The sequence below is a fragment of the Pleuronectes platessa genome, chromosome 8 (assembly GCF_947347685.1).
Source record: "Pleuronectes platessa chromosome 8, fPlePla1.1, whole genome shotgun sequence".
In the NCBI taxonomy this organism is placed as follows: Eukaryota; Metazoa; Chordata; class Actinopteri; order Pleuronectiformes; family Pleuronectidae; genus Pleuronectes; species Pleuronectes platessa.
The window spans coordinates 29,260,889-29,286,276 of NC_070633.1; the positions used below are offsets into that span (position 1 = coordinate 29,260,889).

The 25,388-nt window shown below is 47.2% G+C and overlaps 3 protein-coding genes across 4 annotated transcripts; 2 read left to right on the plus strand and 1 right to left on the minus strand.

The window, feature by feature from the left end:
* The first annotated feature begins 230 nt into the window (after positions 1-230).
* On the plus strand, positions 231-4,383 carry exosc3 (exosome component 3). The gene is made up of 4 exons (XM_053428141.1): positions 231-634; positions 749-898; positions 2,524-2,675; positions 2,761-4,383. Exons 1-4 carry the CDS (start codon positions 305-307, stop codon positions 2,966-2,968), a joined length of 840 nt encoding a protein of 279 aa, XP_053284116.1. The 5' UTR covers positions 231-304; the 3' UTR covers positions 2,969-4,383.
* b4galt1l (DP-Gal:betaGlcNAc beta 1,4- galactosyltransferase, polypeptide 1, like) lies at positions 3,463-13,691 on the minus strand. The gene is made up of 6 exons (XM_053428140.1): positions 12,937-13,691; positions 10,071-10,306; positions 7,810-7,997; positions 5,990-6,112; positions 5,154-5,258; positions 3,463-4,938 (listed from the first exon to the last, which is right to left on the minus strand). The coding sequence occupies exons 1-6, from the start codon at positions 13,268-13,270 to the stop codon at positions 4,809-4,811; spliced, it is 1,116 nt and encodes a 371-aa protein (XP_053284115.1). The 5' UTR covers positions 13,271-13,691; the 3' UTR covers positions 3,463-4,808.
* Positions 13,692-18,117: 4,426 nt separating this feature from the next.
* rest (RE1-silencing transcription factor) lies at positions 18,118-25,343 on the plus strand. 2 transcript variants are annotated; one of them, XM_053428136.1, is made up of 6 exons: positions 18,118-18,255; positions 19,284-19,554; positions 20,441-21,004; positions 21,283-21,443; positions 21,890-21,973; positions 22,862-25,343. In XM_053428136.1, the coding sequence occupies exons 2-6, from the start codon at positions 19,316-19,318 to the stop codon at positions 24,733-24,735; spliced, it is 2,922 nt and encodes a 973-aa protein (XP_053284111.1). In that variant the 5' UTR covers positions 18,118-18,255; positions 19,284-19,315; the 3' UTR covers positions 24,736-25,343. The 2 variants fall into 2 exon arrangements, with proteins under 2 accessions (XP_053284111.1, XP_053284112.1); XM_053428137.1 differs by having other exon boundaries at positions 20,444-21,004.
* Positions 25,344-25,388: the final 45 nt, after the last annotated feature.

The window sequence follows — 25,388 nt, forward strand, 5'->3', positions numbered from 1 at the left end:
GGGGAAAGTTTGGTTTAGTTTAGAAGGGTTAAAGTTTGGTTTAGTTTAGAAGAGTTCAAGTTTGGTTTAGGTTAGAAGAGTTAAAGTTTGGTTTAGTTTAGAAGAGTTAAAGTTTGGTTTAGTGTAGAAGGGTTACGGTAAGAAACGTGATGGAGTCATGGCGCCACCTGCTGTTCACACGGCGAGGAGAAAACAACTTACATTAAAATGTATCTTAAATTAATCATGAGTAATTGTACTTCGCCCTCGTAGCTTATTAACTCGTCCTAAGGTAGAACCGTAGAACCAGAGATCAGCGGAACCAATGTTGGAACCACGTCTTGTTTTATCCGTCCCTCTGTGGCCGCCGCCTTGTTTCCGGTGTGTGTGTCACCTTCATTTCCGGCCCCGCTTCCTGCTCCACGCAGCAATGTTGTCCACGTTGAAGCGGCGGGTCGGGGAGGTTCTGTTACCGGGGGACGAGTTCTCCTATGACGGGGACGACACCATCTCTCTGACGGAGCCCGTCAGGCCGGAGAAGGTGCTGTGTGGCCCGGGGCTGCGGCGGAGCGGCGACCGGCTGCTGGTGTGTAAGAGCGGGGTCCTCCGCCATAAACAGCCCAACGTCTTCTGGATGGACTGTCAGCAGAAGAGGGTGAGGAGCTCCACGCCGAACCAGAACCAGAACCAGAGCCCGAGCCCGAGCCAGTTAGACCTGGTTATGTGAATCAAACCGTTTAACTCAGTCACCTTGTCCCTCTGTCCACAGTACGTCCCTGCTAAAGGAGAGACAGTCATCGGCATCGTCACCGTTAAGTCAGGAGACGTCTTCAAGGTCGACTTCGGTGGAAGTGAACAGGCGTCTCTGTCTTACCTGGCGTTTGAGGGGGCCACGAAGAGGAACCGACCCAACGTCCAGGTGAGACACTAAGGACAGGGGGAGGTCCATGTGAGACACTGGGGACAGGAGGAGGTCCATGTGAGACACTGGGGACAGGGGGAGGTCCATGTGAGACACTGGGGACAGGATGAGGTCCATGTGAGACACTGGGGACAGGAGGAGGTCCATGTGAGACACTGGGGACAGGAGGAGGTCCATGTGAGACACTGGGGACAGGGGGAGGTCCATGTGAGACACTGGGGACAGGAGGAGGTCCATGTGAGACACTGGGGACAGGAGGAGGTCCATGTGAGACACTGGGGACAGGGGGAGGTCCATGTGAGACACTGGGGACAGGAGGAGGTCCATGTGAGACACTGGGGACAGGAGGAGGTCCATGTGAGACACTGGGGACAGGAGGAGGTCCATGTGAGACACTGGGGACAGGGGGAGGTCCATGTGAGACACTGGGGACAGGAGGAGGTCCATGTGAGACACTGGGGACAGGAGGAGGTCCATGTGAGACACTGGGGACAGGAGGAGGTCCATGTGAGACACTGGGGACAGGAGGAGGTCCATGTGAGACACTAAGGACAGGGGGAGGTCCATGTGAGACACTGGGGACAGGAGGAGGTCCATGTGAGACACTGGGGACAGGGGGAGGTCCATGTGAGACACTGGGGACAGGAGGAGGTCCATGTGAGACACTGGGGACAGGAGGAGGTCCATGTGAGACACTGGGGACAGGAGGAGGTCCATGTGAGACACTGGGGACAGGATGAGGTCCATGTGAGACACTGGGGACAGGGGGAGGTCCATGTGAGACACTGGGGACAGGGGGAGGTCCAGCTGCGACACTGGGGACAGGAGGAGGTCCATGTGAGACACTGGGGACAGGGGGAGGTCCATGTGAGACACTGGGGACAGGATGAGGTCCATGTGAGACACTGGGGACAGGGGGAGGTCCATGTGAGACACTGGGGACAGGGGGAGGTCCAGCTGCGACACTGGGGACAGGAGGAGGTCCATGTGAGACACTGGGGACAGGGGGAGGTCCATGTGAGACACTAGGGACAGGAGGAGGTCCATGTGAGACACTAAGGACAGGAGGAGGTCCATGTGAGACACTGGGGACAGGAGGAGGTCAAGCTGAGACACTGGGGACAGGAGAAGGGCCAGGTGAGCAATGGGGACAGGAGAAGGTCCAAGTCAGACGCTGAGGACAGGGGGAGGTCCATGTGAGACACTAAGGACAGGAGGAGGTCCATGTCAGACACTGGGGACAGGAGGAGGTCCATGTGAGACACTAAGGACAGGAGGAGGTCCATGTGAGACACTGGGGACAGGAGGAGGTCCAGCTGCGACACTGGGGACAGGAGGAGGTCCATGTGAGACACTGGGGACAGGAGGAGGAGAAGGTCCAGCTGAGACACTGGGGACAGGAGGAGGTCAAGCTGAGACACTGGGGATAGGACAAGGGCCAGGTGAGCAATGGGGATAGGAGGAGGTCCAAGTCAGACTATGGATAGGAGGAAGTCCAGATGAGACACCAAGGATAGGAGGAGGTCCATGTGAGACGCTGAGGATAGGACGAGGTCCTGGTGAGACGCTGAGGATCTGAACAAGAATCCAGGAACTGATGGTTCTTCGTCTTACCTGTGCAGGTGGGGGACCTGGTCTTCGCTCAGTTCATCGTAGCCAATAAGGACATGGAGCCGGAGCTGGCGTGTATCGGCAGCTCGGGACGAGCCAATGGGATGGGCGTGTTTGGAGGGGGCGGGCTGTTGTTCAGAGTCTCTCTGGGACTCGTCAGAAGGTCAGTCACAAGATGTGATAGAGAATCACCGACGCTGCACTGACACACATCAGTAATAATTCAAACCAACATGTCCGTCCCCCAGGCTGCTGTCCCCCCACAGCGAGGTGCGGTCCGACCTGGAGCAGCTGTTCCCGTGTGAGCTGGTGATCGGGATGAACGGTCGTCTGTGGGTCAGGTCCTCCAGCGTCCATCAGACGCTCGTCATCGCCAACCTGCTGCAGAGCTGCGAGAGCATGACGCCGCTGCAGAGACGGGAGCTGTTCACGAGGGTCCAGCAGGGGGCGCTGTAGACCACGTCTGATCCTCCTGTGGAGGTTGTGACGCTATTGTGTGTAAAGGAACAAGTATTTTTTTTATTTTGTGAAATGAATAAAGTGTATCAATCTACAACTCAGTTTCATTTCAGCACTCAACAGTTAAAGATCTTTATTCTTCAATAAAGTGGTCAGTGATTGGCTTAATCTGAGCATACAGCCAATCACAGCTCACTCTGTTGATGGTAGCTTGAATGAAAAACGAGTCATCAGCTGCTCCTGGATCACATGACAGAGGCTGTGATGTCACTGCTCCAGGGGAACAAGAGGTTCATGAGTCACGCGTGAAGCTCCTCCTCCGATGGATTGTAAGGATCCAGCAACTGAAGTCATATATTATAAATAATCATCTGCAGTTTATCAACGCTTGATTTTATTTGTAATAAATCCCCTTCAGAATGTGATCTGCTTTCTGATTGGCTCCTTCTGTCCATCAGTTTATGGAAAAATGAATGACTTAAGAACCTTCATCCAAAAACCATCAGATGGATTTTAATGAACCTTATTTTAATGACCAGAGAGGAACAGACTTTTGGTCAAAATAGAAACAAACAAGATATTTACATGCATTGTAACACACACACACACAGTGTGTTTGTCAGATTGATCAATAGTGAGATGAAAACAGCTGATCACATTCATGTTGAATTAAATCTTTGGTTGCAACAGCTCTTGTAAGGACACTTAGAGATACAATCAATCAGTCAATCAAACACTCGATAAATCAATATTGAAGGTAGATTTACAGCTGCAGCCACTCACCTGAAGAAGAATAGCTACATAGATTTTAGATTTTTCACAGATTCACTGTCGACATCTTCAGCAGATACAACACTGACCAAGACCTGAACCTGATTCCAGACCTGGACTTGGAAATGAACCTGGAGCTGCTGAGGTTCTGGTCTGGAGCTGGTCTAGAAAACTACAACTGATTCAAGAACAACTTTTTGTGAAGAGAAAGAGTTGAATAAAATAAATTGAGCACAAATCAAAACCTGATTATGAATAACTTTAAAAAAAGAAACATACACACACACTCACTGTGTTTAGATCTGATGTGAAACTAGCTCCACAAATTACTGGATAAACCTGTTTCTGATCCTGGATAAGTTTCCGTTAAAGTTTAGACAATGACTCAGTCAAGAAGAAAAAATCTCAACTGGATCCCAGTGAACTGGAGACATTGGGCCTCATTTACCACCAGAGCGTTCAGATCTGTGCTTAAACTGGCGTATGAAGGTTTGACGCGTGAATCTGGGATTTGTTTATTATAAGTTGTTTGTACTCTGCGGAGTGAACGAACATTTCTGTGCATATGTTAGTAAATGAGGCCCAGTCATCTGTAAACTGAACCATACGTTCAGATTGCTTCACACCAACATGTGGGGGATTGATCCAGATCAAAAGAACCAGGATCAGACCAGATCTAAACTCACCTAACTAACCCTAACCTGCTTTATTACCCATAATCCCCCACCAGTAAATGTCTGGACCATGTGACCCAGCAGCCCCTTGTTGCTGCTCTGATTGTCAGATTTTCAAAATAAAAGGCTTGTTAAGGATGTGTTGCAGCAGCGTTGGACCGACCGCAGGAGGCAGCTGTTGGTTAAAGTCAGCGGCCAATCAGAGACGAGTCATGAGGCCCGGCAGAGAAAACATAAACACAAAGCCTCATTCTGTCAAACGTGCAAAATAAAAAAAAGAAAAGAAAAAGTGAGACCAGCTCATCTGATCATCAGAGCAGACGCCACAGATTAAAGTCAGCATATGGTTTTCACTGCATCGTCGCTGGTCACATGACCTCTCCTGCTCCGCCTCATGGCTTCCCCACGTCCACTGTGATTTTAGTGAACAGCTCCAACTTGTCTAGTTTCACCACTTTGTAGGAGAGAGAGTTGATCCCGTCTTTGTGCATCGTGTCTCTGGTGTGAGCAATTCTGTTGAACCTGAAAGAGAAAACACAAAGTGATTATATCTGAAGTCAGAACACGACACACGTGAACTGATGTGGACGAGCCGAGGACCAGCCGATCGGTTCGGACCTGAACTGAAGTTTACTTTGGTCTTTGTTTGATTCAGCTGATGAGTATCTAAACACTTTCATTTGTATACTGCAGTTCCACAGCAGACACACACGGGGATCAGCTGATTGGCTCATTACCTCTGAGGGTTCGGATCGTTCTGTTTGTCTCTTTCGTGTCGAATCATCCGACATTTCCCCACCTCGCTGTTCGGCCTGGAGATGGACATGCCTTTCGACGCCAACCTGAAACACGGCACAAACACGTCAAACACATTAGAGTGTGTGGGAGTATTAATCAGAAATCCAATGATCCGATGATCGGACCAGCTCCAGCTCCAGTTTGCGGCGGTGGACTAGTGGTTAGAAAAGAGGGACATCAGACTGGAAGTTTGCTGGTTTGAAGCCACGGACTGGCAAACATACCTGGCCCGGAGGATGGACCAGACCTGGATCTGTTCAAGTCCAAGAGGACAGATGGACTCTCCCTATCCCACTGTCTAAGTGCCCCTGAGCAAGGCACTTTACTCCCCTAACAGCAGCTCCCCAAGCGCTTTCCATAGCTGCCCCTGCTCCGTGTGGTCACTGTGTGTGTTCTGTTCACATGAATGGGAAAGAGCAGGGCTCAGTTTCCCCTCAGCATGGAGTGCCTGGCTGTGGACACTAAAGGAATCTCAATCTTCAGTTCTGAGTCGTCCTGTCGAACAGGTCTGAGTAGACCATTAGAGACAGGGACCCAGAGGACCCGAGAAAACACGGCTCACTCACCGCCAAACAATCACAGACACACTAACAATACAACTACACAATCATACACAAACACAGTTAGAAATAAGAGTATAGAAGTAAAAAAAAAAAGTAAAACACAAACTCTCACATGCTCACCACACTCTGCACCACCAAAGCATTCAGTGCAGAGAGAGTCAGACAGACAGACAGACAGTCAGTCAGACCAACAGACAGTTGCACATTTGTACCTGTTGTAGATGTCATCGTCTTCTCCTCCCCAGCCCCAGTAGTTGTTAGGGAAGCCGTTGATCTTCAGATACTGTTCTTTACTCATAGATGAGACTCCTCCAAAGTACTGGTTATATGGCAGCCTTAAAAAAAACACACACGCAGTTGTTATGGCACAGTTTACTGCCCATGTGGTTTAATCTGGACTAACAGAACCTGAGACCTTAGTAAACGAGGACGCAAACGTTGTCTTCCTGATTGGTTCTTGTCAGTCATATGACTCGACTACCAGCGGTGAATACAGTTCCACCATGTTGCCTGGTCCTACTGCGTCTTGACTGATCATGTGATGTGTGTTTCAGATGTTTTCTCTGAGACACTGAGAATGAAGTCAGGTCAGAGTGTGTGTGTGTGTGTGTGTGTGTGTGTGTGTGTGTGAGAGAGAGAGAGATCAGGAAACAGGAAGTGAGGAGTCAGGCAGAGTGTCTCCATCAGCTCTTTCCGAACAAACCCTTTCCCCTCATGACAGGAAGTGAACAGGAAGCAGCAGTGGACCAACAAGCTCCTGTCCATACCACAACACCCACATGCAGAGTACTTTGAATGTGCAAAATATTGGTGAGACAAACAATAATGACAACAAGAAAGTTGATTTCAGTTGGATGCATAAGTACCCCCCCCCCCCCCCCCCCATTTCGCTTCAATTACAGCTGCAAGTCCTCTGGGTTTGTCTCTGCCAGCTTTGCACATCTGGAGATGGAAATGTTTGTCCGTTCTTCTTGGTGATTGGATGGAGACGTCTGTGAACAGCAGTTTTCAAGTCTTGCTATAGATTCTCGATTGGATTTAGGTCGGGGCTTCGACTGGGCCATTTGAAGAGATGAACAGGCTTTCCTCTAAACCATTCCATTGTGGCTCTGGCCCTGTGGTCAGGGTCACTGTCCTGCTGGACGAGGATCCTCCGTCCCAGTCTCAGGTCCTTTGCAGACTGCATCAGACTTTTTGGAAGGACTTCCCTGTATTTAGCTCCATCCATCTTTCTTTGATGTAATCATTGTGCATATGACAATAAACTCGGGAAACTCGAACTTGAAACTCAACCCGACTCACCTGTGACCCGACTCCCACCACTTATTGTTATGGTTGTTTGTTGTTTATTTTATATATGATTTGTTTATTTATTTAAATATATGTTCTATTTCAAATAGACTTAGGGTTCAAATTCAAAGTTCATCGCTATTTTAAAGGGCTATTAATATTATCATATATCAGGGGTCAGAAATGGTTTCAAAATTGTGACATATATAATAAATATACATATATTATGATATCATTTATCACAATCATTTATGAGACACTATATCATGGGGCGGTGTTGCCAAGGGGGTAGAGCGGGCGTTCTCCAACATGAAGGTTGCCGGTTCAAACCCCACTCTTCCTCATCTGCATGCCGAAGTGTCCTTGGCAAGATCCTGTTCCCCTAAGTGGCTCCTCATAAATGTTGAGTGTACAAAAGTCGCTTTGGACAAAAGAGTCAGCTACATGACATGTAATGTAATGTAATGTAATGTAATGTAATCATCCAACATCGGTATCATGACAGAACTACGTTATTACTTTAAACACAGCAGCAAGTTAGAGGTTTCCATGTTCAGTTGTCAGCTTCAATTATCTCAAATTTATTTCATATATAAGCAAAAGTGTTTTACACTGAAATATCATATAACTGAATCCATATTGAATCGAATTAGGATATCAATCAGTGGCGATACCCAACCCTAGAGGGGACGTTACACAGGTGAGAGGTCTGACATTTAGTAAGTCATCGGCATCAACTCACCTGAAGCCAAACTTGTCCATGGACACCGACAGGTGTCGCGGCTGGCTGAAGCACCTGTAGGTGTTGCGGTCGTCCATGGGGATCAGGTCGACGTCACTGAAGACAAAACAGTCGTAGTCGTACTCCTTCAGAGCCTCGTTGTAGCCCACGTTCAGCAGCTTGGCCCGGTTAAAGATCTCCACTCCCTCCTGAGAGAGGAAACAGATCTGAGATCAGGAGGAAGCAGTCTATAAACTCACACCAACATGGTAAAGGACAGAAGTATGGGGACACGTCCACATGTGCATTACAGAGAAGATGCCCTTCACACACACTAGGGCCACAGCTAAATGATAAAGTGATATTCAGGACAGAGCTCCCTTCTTCAGGACGGAGGTGGTGTTCACACCTGGTTCAGGTGGTGTTCACACCTGGTTCAGGTGCTGTGATCACCAGTGTTCAGCTCTGGGTCTTCTCAGCTGAAGACCTCTGCAGTTTCATCATGAACTAAACCAATCAATGTTATTTGATTTGAAACAAGGTGTTTATGTGAGCAGAGGAACTCAAAGCTGAACATGTGATCAGACCAGAAGCAGGCGTGAAGACCAGGTGTGATCCTGAGGTTCAGGTCCTGAACCTCTCACTTGATTCTAAAGTCTCATTTTGAACCAGACTTACGACGCCTGACGTCCAACGTTTGGAGACGTTCATGTTTCTGAGTTAATAAAATGAAGAGAGGTTAGTTAAGATGAGTTCACACAGTCTGGGGCTGGTAACCTGACCGACATGATTTACATCACACTGCAGTTAACATGTATCATGTGCAGCTAACGTGCACCTAACTTGCTGTTAACTAGGAGTGAACGTGCAGCTAACCAGTGGTTAACACACAGTTAACGTGTGTGACAGGAAGTTAAACTGCAGATCATATCCTGTCGAAACGCATAGAAACAGTTAAAGCAGAAGAAAAAGAAGAAAGAAGCACGTTTACCAGTGCGAACCTCTCAGACAACTCCAGCTGCTATTGGCTGAGACACAGCAGGGGGTGGGTCCCAGTGTCTCCAGTGACCACAGCCATTGGTCAGAAACGCCTAACATGCAAGAGGAGGGAGGGGGGGTGTGGTCGTGTGAGAAGCAGGGTGAGGAGGAGGAGGCGGAGGAGGAGGAAGAGGAAGGACACAAACAAGAGAGAGAAGAACTCTGAGTCAGAAACAAACAAACACACAAACAGAGCTGTAAGAAGACGAAGAAGAAGAAAACTTTAAGAGAATAAGAGTTTAAAGTAGTTTGAATCATCTTGATCACGTGACCAAGACCTGAAGCAAACACAGGTGGTTTAGTGAATCAAGACTAACTTGATCCTGATCATCCACATCACCCGATGTGTTCATCTAGCATGCTCTGTTGATCATGTGATCGCAGAAGCATGAGGCGTCACCAGACACTGTAAATAAAGATGGACACCGTTACTTTTGATCTGGTTACATAAAGAGTCAGTGATTGGCTTCTTCATGAACCATCACAACCACAAGCTCATCAGAACCAGGAGAACCATCAGAACCAGGAGAACCATCAGAACCAGGAGAAGCTCCGTCTGTGTGACGCCTCGCCCCCCCCTGGCCGGGCTCCCGCTGTCAGGAGATCAGGTTTCTGAGTCACATCGATACTGTTCCAATAACAAGACGATGCCCTTAGAACCAGGTCAGGTGATGAAATCTGATCTGCAGCCTGCTGACTGGTTTCTGCAGAACAGGTAATCACCTGTGAAACTCCCTGAATGATGCAGAGCTGCCCCCTGCTCACAGACTGTCTACCTGCCTCCAACACAATCTAAAGAAATATTTATAATAAAAGGAGAACAACCATAACCATTGAAAAAATTATAATTGACTAGTAAATAAACACTCAACATTGACAATTTACTATTATTATTTTCTTATTTCTGGAATATTAATGTACCTAAATAAATATCATCAGGGACAAAAAGTTTAAACGATTTTTTGAGCTCCCCCTAAATTGCTCAGGCGGCTTTCAGAGGAGCTTGTCCTTTTCAGGGGAGAGCGCTCGGTTTAGCTGCAGCTAAATAAATCTGTTTCCAAACATGAGCTGCAGGTAGAGGCGTCATCACCCCCCCGCTCATGGTGCAGGGGACCCTCTGCTGTGTTCTCACATAAAATTCTCCTAGATTTCTACAGACTTTCTACCAGGAGGCCAGGAGGAGAAAGTCCACGTTGCATCTCACTCCAGAGAGAATCCAGAGCAGCTCAGTGTGAAGCAGGTACCTGGTTGATAACGTAAACTCCGTAGTCCAGCTGCTGTCTCTGCAGGATGGGGTGCAGGTAGTAGAGCCAGTACTTCAGGTGCTCGTCTCGGTTGCGGAACGGGATGATGATGGCGACCTTCTGCAGCGCCTCGCAGTCTTTGGGTTTGAAGCGTCCGCCCGGCCGCAGGTTAGGGTTGCTCTTCGTTATCTGCTCCAGACTGATGGAGGTGGTGAACTCCACCCTCAGGGGACCCACTGAGAACACACACCAGCACCACAGTGAACACCTGAGCTACGTCCAACAGGTAATCGGTTCTTTAGCTCCAGACTACACAACTATCACATGGCTAAATACACTCAGACACACACACTGCACGGTGGAGAAACATAAACACTGGGGGGGGAAGGGGGGGCTTCTTTCATGTGACAGATGCAAAAATGAAAACTTACTGGTGAAAAAGTGCCGACACACACGTAAAAGACACGGAGGAAGATAACAGCTGATGTGATGTGAACAGGATCACATGATCTCTGCAGCAGAGCCACCTGAGTCCTGAGAGGGATTGTTGTTGTGAAAGAGTCTGAGCAGAGAAAAAACAGACATGGTGTCCGGAGACCATGTCTGAAAATGGGTTGTGTGCATGTGCATGTGTTTGTGCGTGTGCATGTGTTTGTGCGTGTGCATGTGTTTGTGCGTGTGCATGTGTTGGTGCGTGTGCATGTGTTTGTGCGTGTGCATGTGTTGGTGCGTGTGCATGTGTTGGTGCGTGTGCATGTGTTGGTGCGTGTGCATGTGTTTGTGCGTGTGCATGTGTTTGTGCGTGTGCATGTGTTTGTGCATGCGTCAGCTGAGAAAACATGGACCTCGGTCAGAAAAACAAACATCACTGGTCAAACTAAGACAACTTCACTTCAGGTCACTGAGACCACTTCAGACCAGAGGTCTGTCCCGAAGAGTAAGATTAGATTTGATTAGGTTAACTTCAGGATTATCTCAAGTTAACTTCAGGTTAAATCGAGTTTTCAGTAACTAACACTGAACAGCTGACCTGCTCCTGGGGCCTGGTGTGGAGGGTTCGAGTCTCTGAGGAGGACCAGGGTCTTCAGAGACCCACCAGATCCTTGGAGCTCCTCTGAGGAGTTTCTGAAAGATCTAGATTCTCCTCAGACGAGGAACCTTATGACCTGAGTGTGTGTATTCAGATCTAACCACTGTCTGTTCCCTTTTATGTTCCTCTGTGTGTTCCCTGTGTGTTCCCTTGTGTGTTCCCTGTGTGTTCCACTGTGTGTTCCCCTGTGTGTTCCCCTGTGTGTTCCACTGTGTGTTCCCCTGTGTGTTCCCCTGTGTGTTCCCTTGTGTGTTCCCTTGTGTGTTCCCTGTGTGTTCCACTCTGTGTTCCACTCTGTGTTCCCCTGTGTGTTCCCTTGTGTGTTCCCTGTGTGTTCCACTGTGTGTTCCCCTGTGTGTTCCCCTGTGTGTTCCCTTGTGTGTTCCCTTGTGTGTTCCCTGTGTGTTCCACTCTGTGTTCCACTCTGTGTTCCCCTGTGTGTTCCCCTGTGTGTTCCCCTGTGTGTTCCCTGTGTGTTCCCTTGTGTGTTCCCTGTGTGTTCCACTGTGTGTTCCCCTGTGTGTTCCCCTGTGTGTTCCCTTGTGTGTTCCCTTGTGTGTTCCCTGTGTGTTCCACTGTGTGTTCCACTCTGTGTTCCCCTGTCTGTTCCCTTGTGTGTTCCCCTGTGTGTTCCCCTGTGTGTTCCACTGTGTGTTCCCCTGTGTGTTCCACTGTGTGTTCCCCTGTGTGTTCCCCTGTGTGTTCCACTGTGTGTTCCCCTGTGTGTTCCCTTGTGTGTTCCACTCTGTGTTCCACTCTGTGTTCCCCTGTGTGTTCCCCTGTGTGTTCCCTTGTTTGTTCCCCTGTATGTTCCACTGTGTGTTCCACTGTGTGTTCCCTTGTTTGTTCCCCTGTATGTTCCACTGTGTGTTCCACTGTGTGTTCCACTGTTTGTTCCCCTGTATGTTCCACTGTGTGTTCCCCTGTGTGTTCCCTTGTTTGTTCCCCTGTATGTTCCACTGTGTGTTCCACTGTGTGTTCCACTGTTTGTTCCCCTGTGTGTTCCACTGTGTGTTCCGATGTGTGTTCCACTGTCTGTTCCCCCCTGAGTTCCCTGTCTGTTCCCGTGTGCTCCACTGTGTGTTCCCTGTGTGTTCCTGTCTGTTCCCTGTCTGTTCCCTGTGTGTTCCCTGTGTGTTCCACTCTGAGTTCCCTGTGTGTTCCTGTCTGTTCCCTGTGTGTTCCACTGTGTGTTCCACTGTGTGTTCCACTGTGTGTTCCCTTGTGTGTTCCACTGTCTGTTCCACTCTGTGTTCCCCTGTGTTCCACTGTGTGTTCCACTGTTTGTTCCCCTGTCTGTTCCCTTGTCTGTTCCCTTGTCTGTTCCAATGTGTGTTCCCTGTGTGTTCCTGTCTGTTCCCTTGTCTGTTCCTGTCTGTTCCGCTATCTGTGTTCCGCTGTGTGTTCTACTGTGTGTTCCCTGTGTGTTCCTGTCTGTTCCCTTGTCTGTTCCCTGTGTGTTCCTGTCTGTTCCAATGTGTGTTCCGCTATCTGTGTTCCGCTGTGTGTTCTACTGTGTGTTCCGCCCTGAGTTCCCTGTCTGTTCCCTTGTCTGTTCCCTTGTCTGTTCCCTTGTCTGTTTGTCAGGTTCCTGTCCTTAGAGCTTTTGTCTCACACATGTCGTGGATCCACTGTTTCACTGTTTTTCCACAGTAAAGGTGTGAAGCAGCGGAGGAGGGTTAGGTTTAGGATTAGGATTAGGGTTAGGATTAGGATTAGGTTTAGGTTTAGGTTTAGGATTAGGGTTAGGGTTAGGGTTACCCTGGACAGTCTTACCCAGCAGAGGTGACGTCTCGGGGCATTTCTCAAGCTTCTTCTCCGGCTGGAGCTCCAGGACCGACGGCTCCTGCTCCCCCCGCTGCGGCTGGCCCTTCCCGGGTTCGTCTTTCGGGTAATCGTCCGGCCCGGTTCTGGAGTTGACCCCGGTGGATGGGAACTGGTTCCGCTCAGTGACATTATTGTGGGACTGCTGGTTCTGGACGAAGGCGGACCGGATGTCCAGAGAGCGAACGTAGAAGACGACGGAGACGGAGATGTGGAGGAGACACAGCAGCACCACCAGCTTACAGGTCCGCTGGAGGAGGCTGAAGTTAGCGGGGTCTCCGGACATGCTGAGCGGCTGGAGGGTGGAGCTGGAGCCGCGAGCGTTCACCGGAAGCAGGAAACAGATTTGGAGGGTCCGCAGCTCGTCCGTTAACTCTCAGCCTCCATTTTACTCTGCGTCCGCTCGATTCTAACGACAAAGTGAGATAACGCCGCCGAGCAGCGCGAGCCAGAGGCGGCTCAGGGCTCCGGCTCGTCCCGCTCACCTCTCCACCGGGTCAGCCGCTCCTCAACCCCGCGTCCCCGGCACCAGGTCCCGTTCAAACCGGCTGGAGACCCCGGGACGACCTGGAGAGGACGAACAAACAAGAAGAATCGACTTTACTCGAACAAACTCCAACGATCAACCTTTCACTACCAACACGAGTCGTTCCGAACTCACTCGGGAAACTTCGGCTCGGTCACTGCGGAGGACACCAACTGTCAGGGGCACGAAATTAATTACTTTACTTCCGGGGGCTGATGACAAAATAAAATTCCGTTTTCTTTTCACATTAGTGAAAAATATCCCTAATACAATCACCATTATTATTATTGCTAATATCATTATTAGTACTTGTATTATTGTTAGCATGGTTATTATCTAATGTTATTACATATATATACTTATACATGACACTGCTTTGTTGGTGGCTTTATGTTGTTTGTAGTTCTTAAATGTATTATTTTATTCTATTTATTTTATTATTGTTTTATTTCATGATATGTAACCCACTTGTTGCTGGGTTACTATCTACTAGGTCTGATGAGGAGCTGAGGGACATTCACTGTAATAACCATAAATGAAATACACAAGATACACAACAAGTGAGACATTTTACGACAGTCTGTAGATATCAGTGACTGTTCATGTGACAGCTCCTTATAAGAGCATGTGCCCTTTATGAGTCTATGTAAGTGTTTGGACTTTTATTCTGAAGGCTGATGTGTTTCCGTGTTGTTGAAGCTGTGTGGATAGGTACAGGAAGAGGCGTGGTTGCCGCGTGTGACTTACTATGACGTCACTTTACTGGCCAAACTGTTTATCAATCATTGATCTAAGCCATTCATTATTATTTTAAATTGATGGATTATTGTTTGGTCCTGACTCAGGTTGAAGATGCTTCTTTTAGAAAAGAGGTTTGGGGTCAGCAGGGTGATGTGGTGACCTCCCTGCTATGAAATGTAAAGTAACTAAAGTGATCGGACTCCATCATGGTGTCGTCACCCGTCTTCAGTTCTAACTGATGCTAGAGTCCCAGTCATTTAACTTGTAGGGTTTTTAATCAGCACTCATCCTTCTCCACACATCCACTAAGACATGAGCTTCCAGCTGTGATGCTCTGTCAGGCTCCAAATCATTCATTCTATCAAATCATTTTCAGTACAATTCAGATCCAGACCAAAAACTTAAAAATCCTCAACATCAACTTTACTTAACACATGCTTACAACATGTAGCCTGCACTCTGGCTATTGTTGGGGAAGAGGATGATGCTCCACCTCCTCCTCCCACTCTCACTGTGAGTCTCCTGCAGAAACATCTGCTCTAATCTTTATTAGCTGTTATACATCTCAGTTCTTTTTACTGCAGCCCCACTTTTATTCAGAACGCTGATGTTAAAAAGACTAAAAAGCAACATGACAACAGCTATGGAAGATCTCCTTCAAGATACAAGATACATTTATTAATCCCACACTGTGCACGGACACACTCATGCACATGGGGGGAAATTTGTCCTCTGCTTTTGATGTGGTGAACACAGCAGGACACACAGAGCAGTGGGCAGCCATGCACGGCGCCCGGGGAGCAGATGTTGGGGGGGTAAGGTGCTTTGCTCAGGAGCACTTAGACAGTGGGGTAGGGAGAGTCCTCTTGGACTTTTTTGGACAGATCCAGGTGTTGTCCATTCAGGTATGTTGATTTATTTGGTTGTCACTCCGTGGAGTCGTACCAGAGGCCATCCAGTCAGATTTTCTGCCCATAGTCCAATTTTTCTGCCACTAGTCCACCGCCTCTCCCGTAGTATAGGTGCCATGACTCCGCACCCAGAAGACCTCAGCAGCTGCAGGTTGGTGACACTAACATCTGATCCTTATGAATACCCTGGGGCGGCTCGTCCTAAAACATCTCTGCTCCCTGAGACCATCGACAGACCAGCTGGGGAGGCAGAGGACTGACGCAGGACTCCCTTCCCTCGATACTGTTGAATATCCAGGGAAGGGACATGGAGTCAGTGACCTCATATAAGTATCTGAGTGTTCACCTGAACAACAAACTGGACTGGATCAATCATGCCAGTGCACTCTTTAAGAAAGGCCAGTGCATACTGTGTCTGCTCAGGAGATGAGGTCCTTTGGAGTGCAGGGGCGCCTCTGAAGACGTTTCTTGACTCTGTGGTGGCATCTGCCATCTTCTTTGGAATGGTTTGCCGGGGCAGCAGCATTTCAACTGCTGACAGGAAGAGACTGAACCGAGGAGGATGAAGGAGAAGCTCTCTTCTCTCATGGACAACCAGTCCCACCCCCTGTAGGACACCATCACATCACTGGGCAGCTCCTTCAGCAACAGACTGATGTAGAGGTAGCGCAGGTTGCTCCTTCCTGCAGCAGTAAGACAACCCGCTACTAAATTCTGTGCAAAATAAACGGTTATTTTTGCTGTACATACTCTAAGATCATTGGTGCCCCACTCCGTTCCATGCAAGACACTTACACCACCCGCCTCACCCGGAAAGCCACCTCGATCCTGAGTGACACCAGCCCCCCCGCACACGGTCTGTTCAGCCTCAACCCTCCGCTGCCGCACCACCAGACTCGGAAATGTTTCATACACCAAGCTGTCAGGAAGCTAAATTCTCTCCCCTCACTCCCCCCAGCCATATTCTCTAGTCTGACTGGAGGCTGAAATCCCCCCCCCCCCCCCCCCCAAAAAAACCCACTCAGGACTCTGCAACAAACTGTCTCTTGTACTTCTTGTACTCTTTGCACTTTTATCACTTAATCACCACGTTTAAACGTAAGAGAACTTTATGCTGCTGTACTAAAAATTCTGTATGTTTACTTAGTATCAGGAAATGTCTTGTCTTATCTTGTCTTATCTGTTGTGCCTGTGCACTTTATATGTTTCACTGTGGGAGAGTGGGAAACGTCTTATCGATTCCTTGTATGTTCTGAACATGTTAAGAAATTGACAATAAAGCTACTTTATCTTTATCTTTAACACATAATATTTGTCTTTACACTGTATATACCGGTTTAATCCCATTTATATTTCTTCTATATAGTGTTGTTTATTTGTACTTCTTTATGTTCCTTCACCCAATTACTGGATGCTATCAGAATGCTACTTATGTGATGTCTTCTGCTGCTGTAACATTGCAAATTTCCCCAGTGCGGGAATTGTTTAATGTAAAATAACTATGTTAACGGCTCTAATGTTACCTTGTTGTTATTGTTAAATCTGTCAATCTTTTTACCATGTTAAGCGTCTGAGTACCTTTTAAAAGCGCTATATAAATAAAAAGTATTATTACCATTATTATTATTGTTTAAGCATGTCATGGTGTCTGATAAACAAACTCATGCACTCTGAGCTGGAAGCCTCAGAGCTCCTCACTGCTGCTGTTGATGTTCATGAGCAGCTGCAGTCTGTGTTTAACAGGTTTTACAGACTGACAACCTGAGGGAACTTCTGAAGTGGTTACTTCTTTAACCAGTGAACTGGTTTCCATGTCCAGATAACTGGTGCGAGCACTTTGTCTCTGACACACAGGGGAACATTGAGTCCTGAGATGGGTCCGTTCTGCCTGATGCCTCAGAACTGCTACAGCTCAACGCCCCCCCCCCCCCCCCCCCCCCCTTCGCCACACAACTACCCCAGTGTGCAGCAGCTTAACCCAAGACAGGAACCACAAGCTTGATCTAAATGATTTAATCAGTTATTGATGATTTAACCTGTTGTTGATGATTTTATTGATGATTTAATCAGTTATTGATGATGTTATTGATCATTTAACCTGTTATTGATGATGTTATTGATCATTTAACCTGTTATTGATGATGTTATTCATTATTTAATCAGTTATTGATGATGTTATTCATGATTTAATCAGTTATTGATGATGCTATTGATCATTTAACCTGTTATTGATGATGTTATTCATTATTTAATCAGTTATTGATGATTGTATTCATGATTTAATCAGTTATTGATGATGTTATTGATAATTTAATCAGTTATTGATGGTGTTATTGATGATTTAACTTGTTATTGATGATGTTATTCATGATTTAATCAGTTATTGATGATGTTATTGGTCATTTAACCTGTTATTGATGATGTTATTCATGATTTAATCAGTTATTGATGATGCTATTGATCATTTAACCTGTTATTGATGATGTTATTCATTATTTAATCAGTTATTGATGATTGTATTCATGATTTAATAAGTTATTGATGATGTTATTGATAATTTAATCAGTTATTGATGGTGTTATTGATGATTTAACTTGTTATTGATGATGTTATTCATGATTTAATCAGTTATTGATGATGTTATTGGTCATTTAACCTGTTGTTGATGATGTTATTCATGATTTAATCAGTTATTGATGATGTTATTGGTCATTTAACCTGATATTGATGATGTTATTCATGATTTAATCAGTTATTGATGATGTTATTGGTCATTTAACCTGTTATTGATGATGTTATTCATGATTTAATCAGTTATTGATGATGTTATTGATCATTTAACCTGTTGTTGATGATGTTATTGATAATTTAATCAGTTATTGATGATTTAATCAGTTATTTCACTTCCAGACAAACTTGCAGCTGGCGGCGAACAGGGTGACGTGATGACGTCACGGCCGTACGTCAGCTGCTGTGCAGGAATGTGCGGAAACTTCTTCTTCACTTTTGTCTCCGCGCTGTTCGTCGAAGAAAACTAACCCGAGGCCGGAAAACGTGCTCGGAACTCGGTGAAAGTTCGTCCCGGAGGAGCCGGTGAGTGTGTGCGGGGCTGGGGGAGAGGTGCCGGGGCTCAGTGGAGCTCTGGGCCCGGGGCAGCCGGAGCGGAGCGGCGGAAAGTTGTCTCGAGTTCAGGGTAAAATGGAGGCGCTGTCCGGGGCTGATCAGGACCATGGCTAACACTCCTGTACCCGCCCAGAGGCCGACTACCGCGGACACACAACACACACAACCCCGTACTAGAGTCACTTCAGCGGACACACAACACACACACAACCCCGGTTCTTGCAATAACTTCAGCGGACACACAACCCCGGTACTTAGAGTAACTGCAGCGGACACACGACACACACAACCCCGGTACTTAGAGTCACTTCAGCGGACACACAACACACACAACCCCGGTACTTACACTTTTATTTTTATTATTTAATTTAACTTATGTTAACAACTTCACTTTCACTCTGGATTCAATGTGAACTCACATCTGGATTGGATTTAATCGGGTTTTAATCCGGATTCAAACTGAATTTGCTTAATTTACTTTAATGCGTTTGTCTGATTCAAAGTTTAAACTGACGTCATTTCTGTTGTTATTTTAACTAAATTTCCTTTTTAATGTGTTTAACTGTTCGTCATCAGGCTAAGTTAGTGTGTGTGTGTGTTTGTGTGTGTGTGTGTGTGTGTGTCGCTGTCGACTGAGCTGTGGTGCTGTTTCAAAATGGCCGACAGACACACTGTTCCCTGCACACAGACACATAAAGTTTGAGTGAAACGTTTGGAGCGTCTCTCTGGCCCCTGATGGATCCAGGTCTCTTCTGATCTGGATCCAGGTCTCTTCTGATCTGGATCCAGAAGCAGCTGATTGAGAGAAAACAAACTGATGATTGTGAATTTGATAGTGTTGTTGTTTTTAGATGATTCCAGCTGTGACGTCTGATGTGTAAAACTTTTCTTCCTCTGTTGATAGAAATGTCTTCACACTGATTGTGTCATTGATGGTTGATCAGAATATATCTGATGCTGTAGGTGTCTAGTTTGACCTTTGACCCTCCCACACACAGCTGTCCCGTGGAGGTGACGAGTGCGAGTCAACATGGCCGCTCACACGGTCTTTTCGGAGGAGATGTTTCCTGTGGAGGTCTCTGTCATGGAGGAGGGTCAGAGTCTCACCACGCTGCCCGCCCCTCAGCTGGTGATGCTGGCCAACGTGGCGGCGGTGACGGCCGGGGAGGGCGGCGGCTGTGACGGCAGCACGGCGGATGAGAAGGAGATGATGGAGCTGAAGACGGTGGGAAGCAGCTACTCCGACAGCGAGGACGAGAACATCATCAGGTCAGAGACTCTTCTGCTGCTACACAAACTTAACCTTCACCTCATCCATTTCTACTTTTCATTGTCTACAGACCTGATTAATCTCTGGATCATCTCTGGTTAGTCATGGGTTAATCTTTGGATAATCTTTTGTAAACTTTGAGTAAACCTCTGTTAAATGTTGACGATTAAGTAGCGTGGACACCGAGCCACGTGGAAACTCTGAGCTAGTTTTTGACCGACCAAGTCAAAACGGATTAATGTTCATATAACTTCAAATTACAAAATGAAAAAACTAGAGGGGGGGGGGGGGGGGGGGCAGAGCATGGGAGAGAAACAGCAGAGACGCTAATAGTTTGAATTTTGGGCAAAAATAAATGAAACCACAACCAAGTAAAAAGCATGAGTGACAGTTTGAGCGTTAATGTTCAAATCGCTCTCTGTTGATGTAACGACAGGGATTTGTCTAAAGGAGCACATCCACTGTTTGAGTTGTGTGTTTTATCTGTTTTACAAATATATCTTAATGTCTACAAATATAACAAAGTTTTCAACTTTAAAAATACTTAGTAAAAATAAATAGTTTTTAGCATAACACGCATAATTTTCCATATTTCATTGAATGTGTTAGGTGTGGTCCATATGTTAATGTTCTGTGTCAAAGTGAGAAAATAAAAGTTTCCCTTTCGACGAAGCTTACCTGAAAACCACGATACCACTCAATGGATGGTAAAAACTTTATGTGGAAATAAATGTAAATTCAAAGTATTAAAAGCAACCAAACGAACCCTGAGAAAAAGATTAAGATACTTTTTACTGCTGAAATGTAAAGAAGGGAGCTGAAGGTCACTTTGTGTGAGAGTGGTGAACCTCTCTGACACCGACCCGTGTCCACTCCCTGTCCAAGCAGCTACAGCTACGACAACCAGAACCACAGAGAGGTCTGCATCATCGAGTACCCCGAGTCTCCCGCCCCCCCCAACGCCGCGCTCGTCGCTGGTAGCCATGCAGGAGACGAAGAGGAGGATGATGGGGAAAAAGCTGAAGACCTGTCTCACCGATCTCAGCCCTGCCCCCCCACTGAAAAGAAAATACCCCAGAAGGTCGCCAGACTTAAAGACGGGCCTGTCCCCGTGACCGAGGGGGCGAAGAAGAAGAAGCCGTTCCACTGTAAGCCGTGTCACTTCCAGGCTCAGAACGAGCAGCAGTTCGTGGAGCACCTCAGCACCCACAGCGTCAGCAAGATGATGGTGGTGAACCGGGTGGAGGGGCGCAGCAAGGCCAAGGCCAAGGAGAACCCCGACTCCCAGCCGCCATCGGGCGGGGAGGGGGACAGCAGCGGAGAGACGGGGGTCACAACAGGGGACATCAAAGGGCTGATCAGGTGTGAACGCTGCGGATACAACACCAACAGATACGACCACTACATCGCACACCTGAAACACCACAACAAGGAGGGCGAGGACCACAGGTAACGTCCCACTGCAGCCACTAATGAGCACCTTCAGTTCTATTTCACTTGTTTAGCACAAAACCATAATATACATTATCTCAGCTGAGCAGCTCTGACGACTGTGTAGAGATATGATAACAGAGAGAAGAGCTCAGTGCATGATGGGAGTTCTCCAGCAGTCTAGACCTGTAACTAAGGGATGGTTCAGGATCTGATCCAGAACTAGAAGCTCTATCCAAGAGGAGCTCCTGGAGTGTGAGCTTGAGGACGTCTGCTGACTGTGTGTCTGTCTCCAGGGTGTTTAAATGCACGCTGTGTCCGTACACCACGGTCAGTCAGTACCACTGGAGGAAGCACCTGAGGAACCACTTCCCGAGCAAACTGCACACCTGCAGTCAGTGTTCCTACTTCTCCGACCGCAAGAGCAACTACATCCAACACATCCGCACGCACACCGGTGAGCCATTCAACTGCTCTGTTCAATGTGGGAAACTTTATTGTAATGTGTTGCCAAAGCACAAATACAATCTTCAAATCACTGATTGACACAAAGTTGATGTTGCTATAAAACATATTTATGACAGGTCATCACATACTTAAATCTTTTTTTCCCCATAGAATGAAGCCTATTTTCTCCCTTTGCGTGTAACTAATATATTCAGGCAATTTCTTTTTCAAATTTGCGGTAGAATTCCTTGCTGATATTTCATTTTTTGATGTGTGAGAAAGTGCAGCTGTTTCCAGATCTGCCTCGTTACACAGAGAGCATCAGTCTCTCAGCATCAAGCGATCGATCACCTGAAGACTGGTCCCGACTCCGTTTGCTGCTTTGTGTTGATTTAATGATTTGATGTGATGAGTTTATTTTGATCCAGGTAAACATGTGATGTGTGTGTTGTTCAGGTGTGCGTCCCTTCCAGTGTCTCTACTGTGACTACTCCAGTTCACAGAAGACTCACCTGACCCGACACATGAGGACTCACTCAGGTCAGTCAGAATATTCCTCCTGGAAATAAAAACAACCAGAGACTGTTTGTAAAGATGATCGGCGACTGTTTCCGATGTTGTGTTGTTGCCACTAACTGGTTGATGTTGTTCCTGTCACTCACTGTTGACTCTTGTGTGTTTGTGTTGCTCTCACTGAAGCAGAGGATTGATGGTAAAGTCTTTTACATGATGTCACTTTCTGTGTGCTGTTGTGTTGTGGTGACGACCTGAAAGCTGCATGTCCTGATTACAGATCAGTTTTTAATAATCATGGTCTGAAGTTATAAACACACTGATTTAAAACATAGAAACATTAACTGATTAAATATAAAGCCTGAATAGATCAACACATTAGAATCTGATCATTTATTTCAGCTCAGGCCGGACTGTGTAGGTTTAATAAAAAAAACAACACAGGGACATGAGTGTTTTATATTAACTAGTGATCAACATGAACCAAACGTTGCATGTCTCAGATCTGGTCATTGAAGAATGATGCAGTTTGTTCCGAGTCTGATTCAGGAACCAGTTCTATAGAAAACGCTCGCCCATGTTCTGTGACTATTTCTACACAAAGAACAACTGGCTGAGCAACAATAAACCATTTGAACCTGTTTTGGAATCAAACAAAGATGGCTGTCGGTTTTCCACCTGTAGTTAGTGTTGAGATGGAATTATGCTTCTCTGAAGATTCATGTAAACATCTCTGCAAACCTTTGTCAGAGAGGAGTTCTGGGTAACTGTAGGAGTTGACATGGAGAAGTATGATTCCAGCTTTGCAGTAAACAAAGACCTCAGATGCGACTATCAGACTCACCTGCTGCATGAAATACTGTGTATGACTTACAGGCTGCTGAAGTTTCATAACATCTCATCCTTTGTGTGCAGGTGAGCGTCCGTTCAAGTGTGAGAGCTGTAACTACCTGGCAGCCAATCAGCACGAGGTGACCCGCCACGCCCGGCAGGTCCACAACGGCCCCAAACCTCTTTCCTGCCCCTACTGCGACTACAAGACCGCTGACCGCAGCAACTTCAAGAAGCACGTCGAGCTCCACCTCAATCCTCGTCAATTCCTTTGTCCGCTCTGCAAATACGCCGCCTCCAAGAAGTGCAACCTGCAGTACCACATCAAGTCCAGGCACTCGGGGTGCGACGTCTCCGTGGACGTTTCCAAAGTCAAACTACGTGCCAAGAAGCTGGGTCCTGACAGTGTTGAGCCAAACTCAGACCCCAGAGCCAGCAAGTCAGACAGTTCATCTGGCATTGAGGAGGATTCTGACATGGATGTTGGAAATGAGGCTGAGACTCTGGACTCGAGCCCAATCAATCTGTCAATCAGAAAGAGCCGCAGGCCCAGCACCGCCCACTCTGTGCAGAGTGAAACAGCAGAAAAGGCTCAGAAGAAATCCAACATCACGTCCGAGAAAGAGAAGCCACTGAAAACAAAGGACAAGATGGAGCCAGAGAGAAAAATCACAACAAGGCAGAAGAAAAACGAGAAGGTCAACGAAAAACATACAGACAACACAACTGCTAAAGAAACACAGACGATGGCTTCTTCAAACACAGACAGTAAGGCCAGGCGGCGAGTTAAGAAGCTGCCGGCAGAGAAACCGACTGTTCAGGACCAAGCAGAAGCCAAATCCCTCAAAGACCAAAAGGAGACAGAGAAAAGTGACCAACAAAGATCCAAGGAAGAAAGAGTCGTGTGGACAAAGGTGGTAAAAGATGAGGAGAAGTCTGGGAGGGAAAAAGAACAGAAGAATGATGGCAGTGGAAAGGAGAACAAGAGCTTCAATAAACATAGGAAGTTGGGATCGAAGAAAACAGAGAAAACTACAGAACATGAAGAAGAAGCTCAACAGAAACCACAAAGTCCCCAGAGGAAAGAAAAGACTTCCAAGAGGAAAGTGGGAGAGGCATTAGATCTTTCCCAGAAGTGCTCGGCTGAGACGCCGTCCAAGACCAGGCGACTGAAAGCCTCAGCTGCTGAGAAGCTGCAGCCGGAACCCGCTTCCGAGGAGTCCAACAAGGCAGATGAAGCCCCTCCCACACAGCACAAGTCCAACGGGGCAGCACCAGGAAAGCACAAGATGACAAGGAAGTCCAGCAAGAGAGTTCCAGGACTTCAGCAACCTGAGGACTCAGCTGAAGACATGATGACATCAGCAAGCAGTGCGTCCACTGAGGCTCCAGAAGCCTCCACGCAACCAGAAACCCCAACGGGCGCCACGAATTCTGAGCCCCCCCCGACAGAACCCAGCCCTGAGAAGCAGAAGAACCCAACAGATGAAACCGTGCTGGAGAAGCCTCTGAACCGAACCTCAGAGGAAATGGAAGCGTCGGACACCTGCAGCCCAGACGAGGACACGCCCTCTCCAGCTGAAACCCGCCCCGCGCCGACCTTCCTCAAACCCACGTCGCCGCCCTCTCTGGTACTTCCGAGCCAGAGAGTCAAACCCGCTGACACCGAGGATGACGAGGGGATCCACAGCAGCCACGAAGGGGGAAGTGACATCAGCGACAGCGCCTCGGAGGGCAGCGACGACTCCGGCCTCCACGGCACCGGCACCCAGTCCGGCAAGATGGCCAACGACCCAGAGACGCCCACGGACGAGATCCCCACACCCACGGAGCTCAAGAGTCACTTGTGCATCTTCTGTGACCGCACGTTTCCTCTGGAGGGGGAGTACCGCCGGCACCTGAACCGGCACCTGGTCAACGTCTACTACATGGACGACCCGGCCAAAGGACACAACTAACCCTCTCAAGCGTCTTCTGATGCTTTACTTATTTAGCTTGAAGCAGAAAGTTTGCATTCTGACGCTCTGAGTCCGAAAACCAATCGGAGCCAGTTATCCCAAGTTAATGGTCATTATGGTTTTCTTAAGGACGGTTGTATAAGATCACTGAACTCCAAAGTCAGGATGTGACCTCTGACCTTTTGACAGACCAAATTGATTCGTCTTGTTAAAGTTACAGATTTGTTTGTTTGTAGCTTCATGATATGAACTCACCACCATCATCACGATGAACAGCTTGGACCCAGTCCTCATTATATATTCACTGTTAAGTGGCAGCACGTGATGCTAGCTGCTGTTCCAGGAGAGAGCTCAGCTTCATTGTGATGTGTAGATGTAGAACATGTTATTTTCTAAGGGATCTTTGTTTTTAAACAGGAAGTGCCTTTGACAATCATTCACGTGTTGATGCCGCCGCCCACTTTGGTTTTCAGTAGAACTGAGCATCGAATATTAAACATTTCATTCTCCCTTAGAACAAATAATTAGTTTAATGTTTATTAACCTTTAAAAACTGTTGAAGCAAAAACAATAAATGAAACTCGTGTAAATAAATAAGTGAAATATTTTCTCTTTTAGTCGTGAAGACTTGTCTCCATGGAAACAAGGGCAGG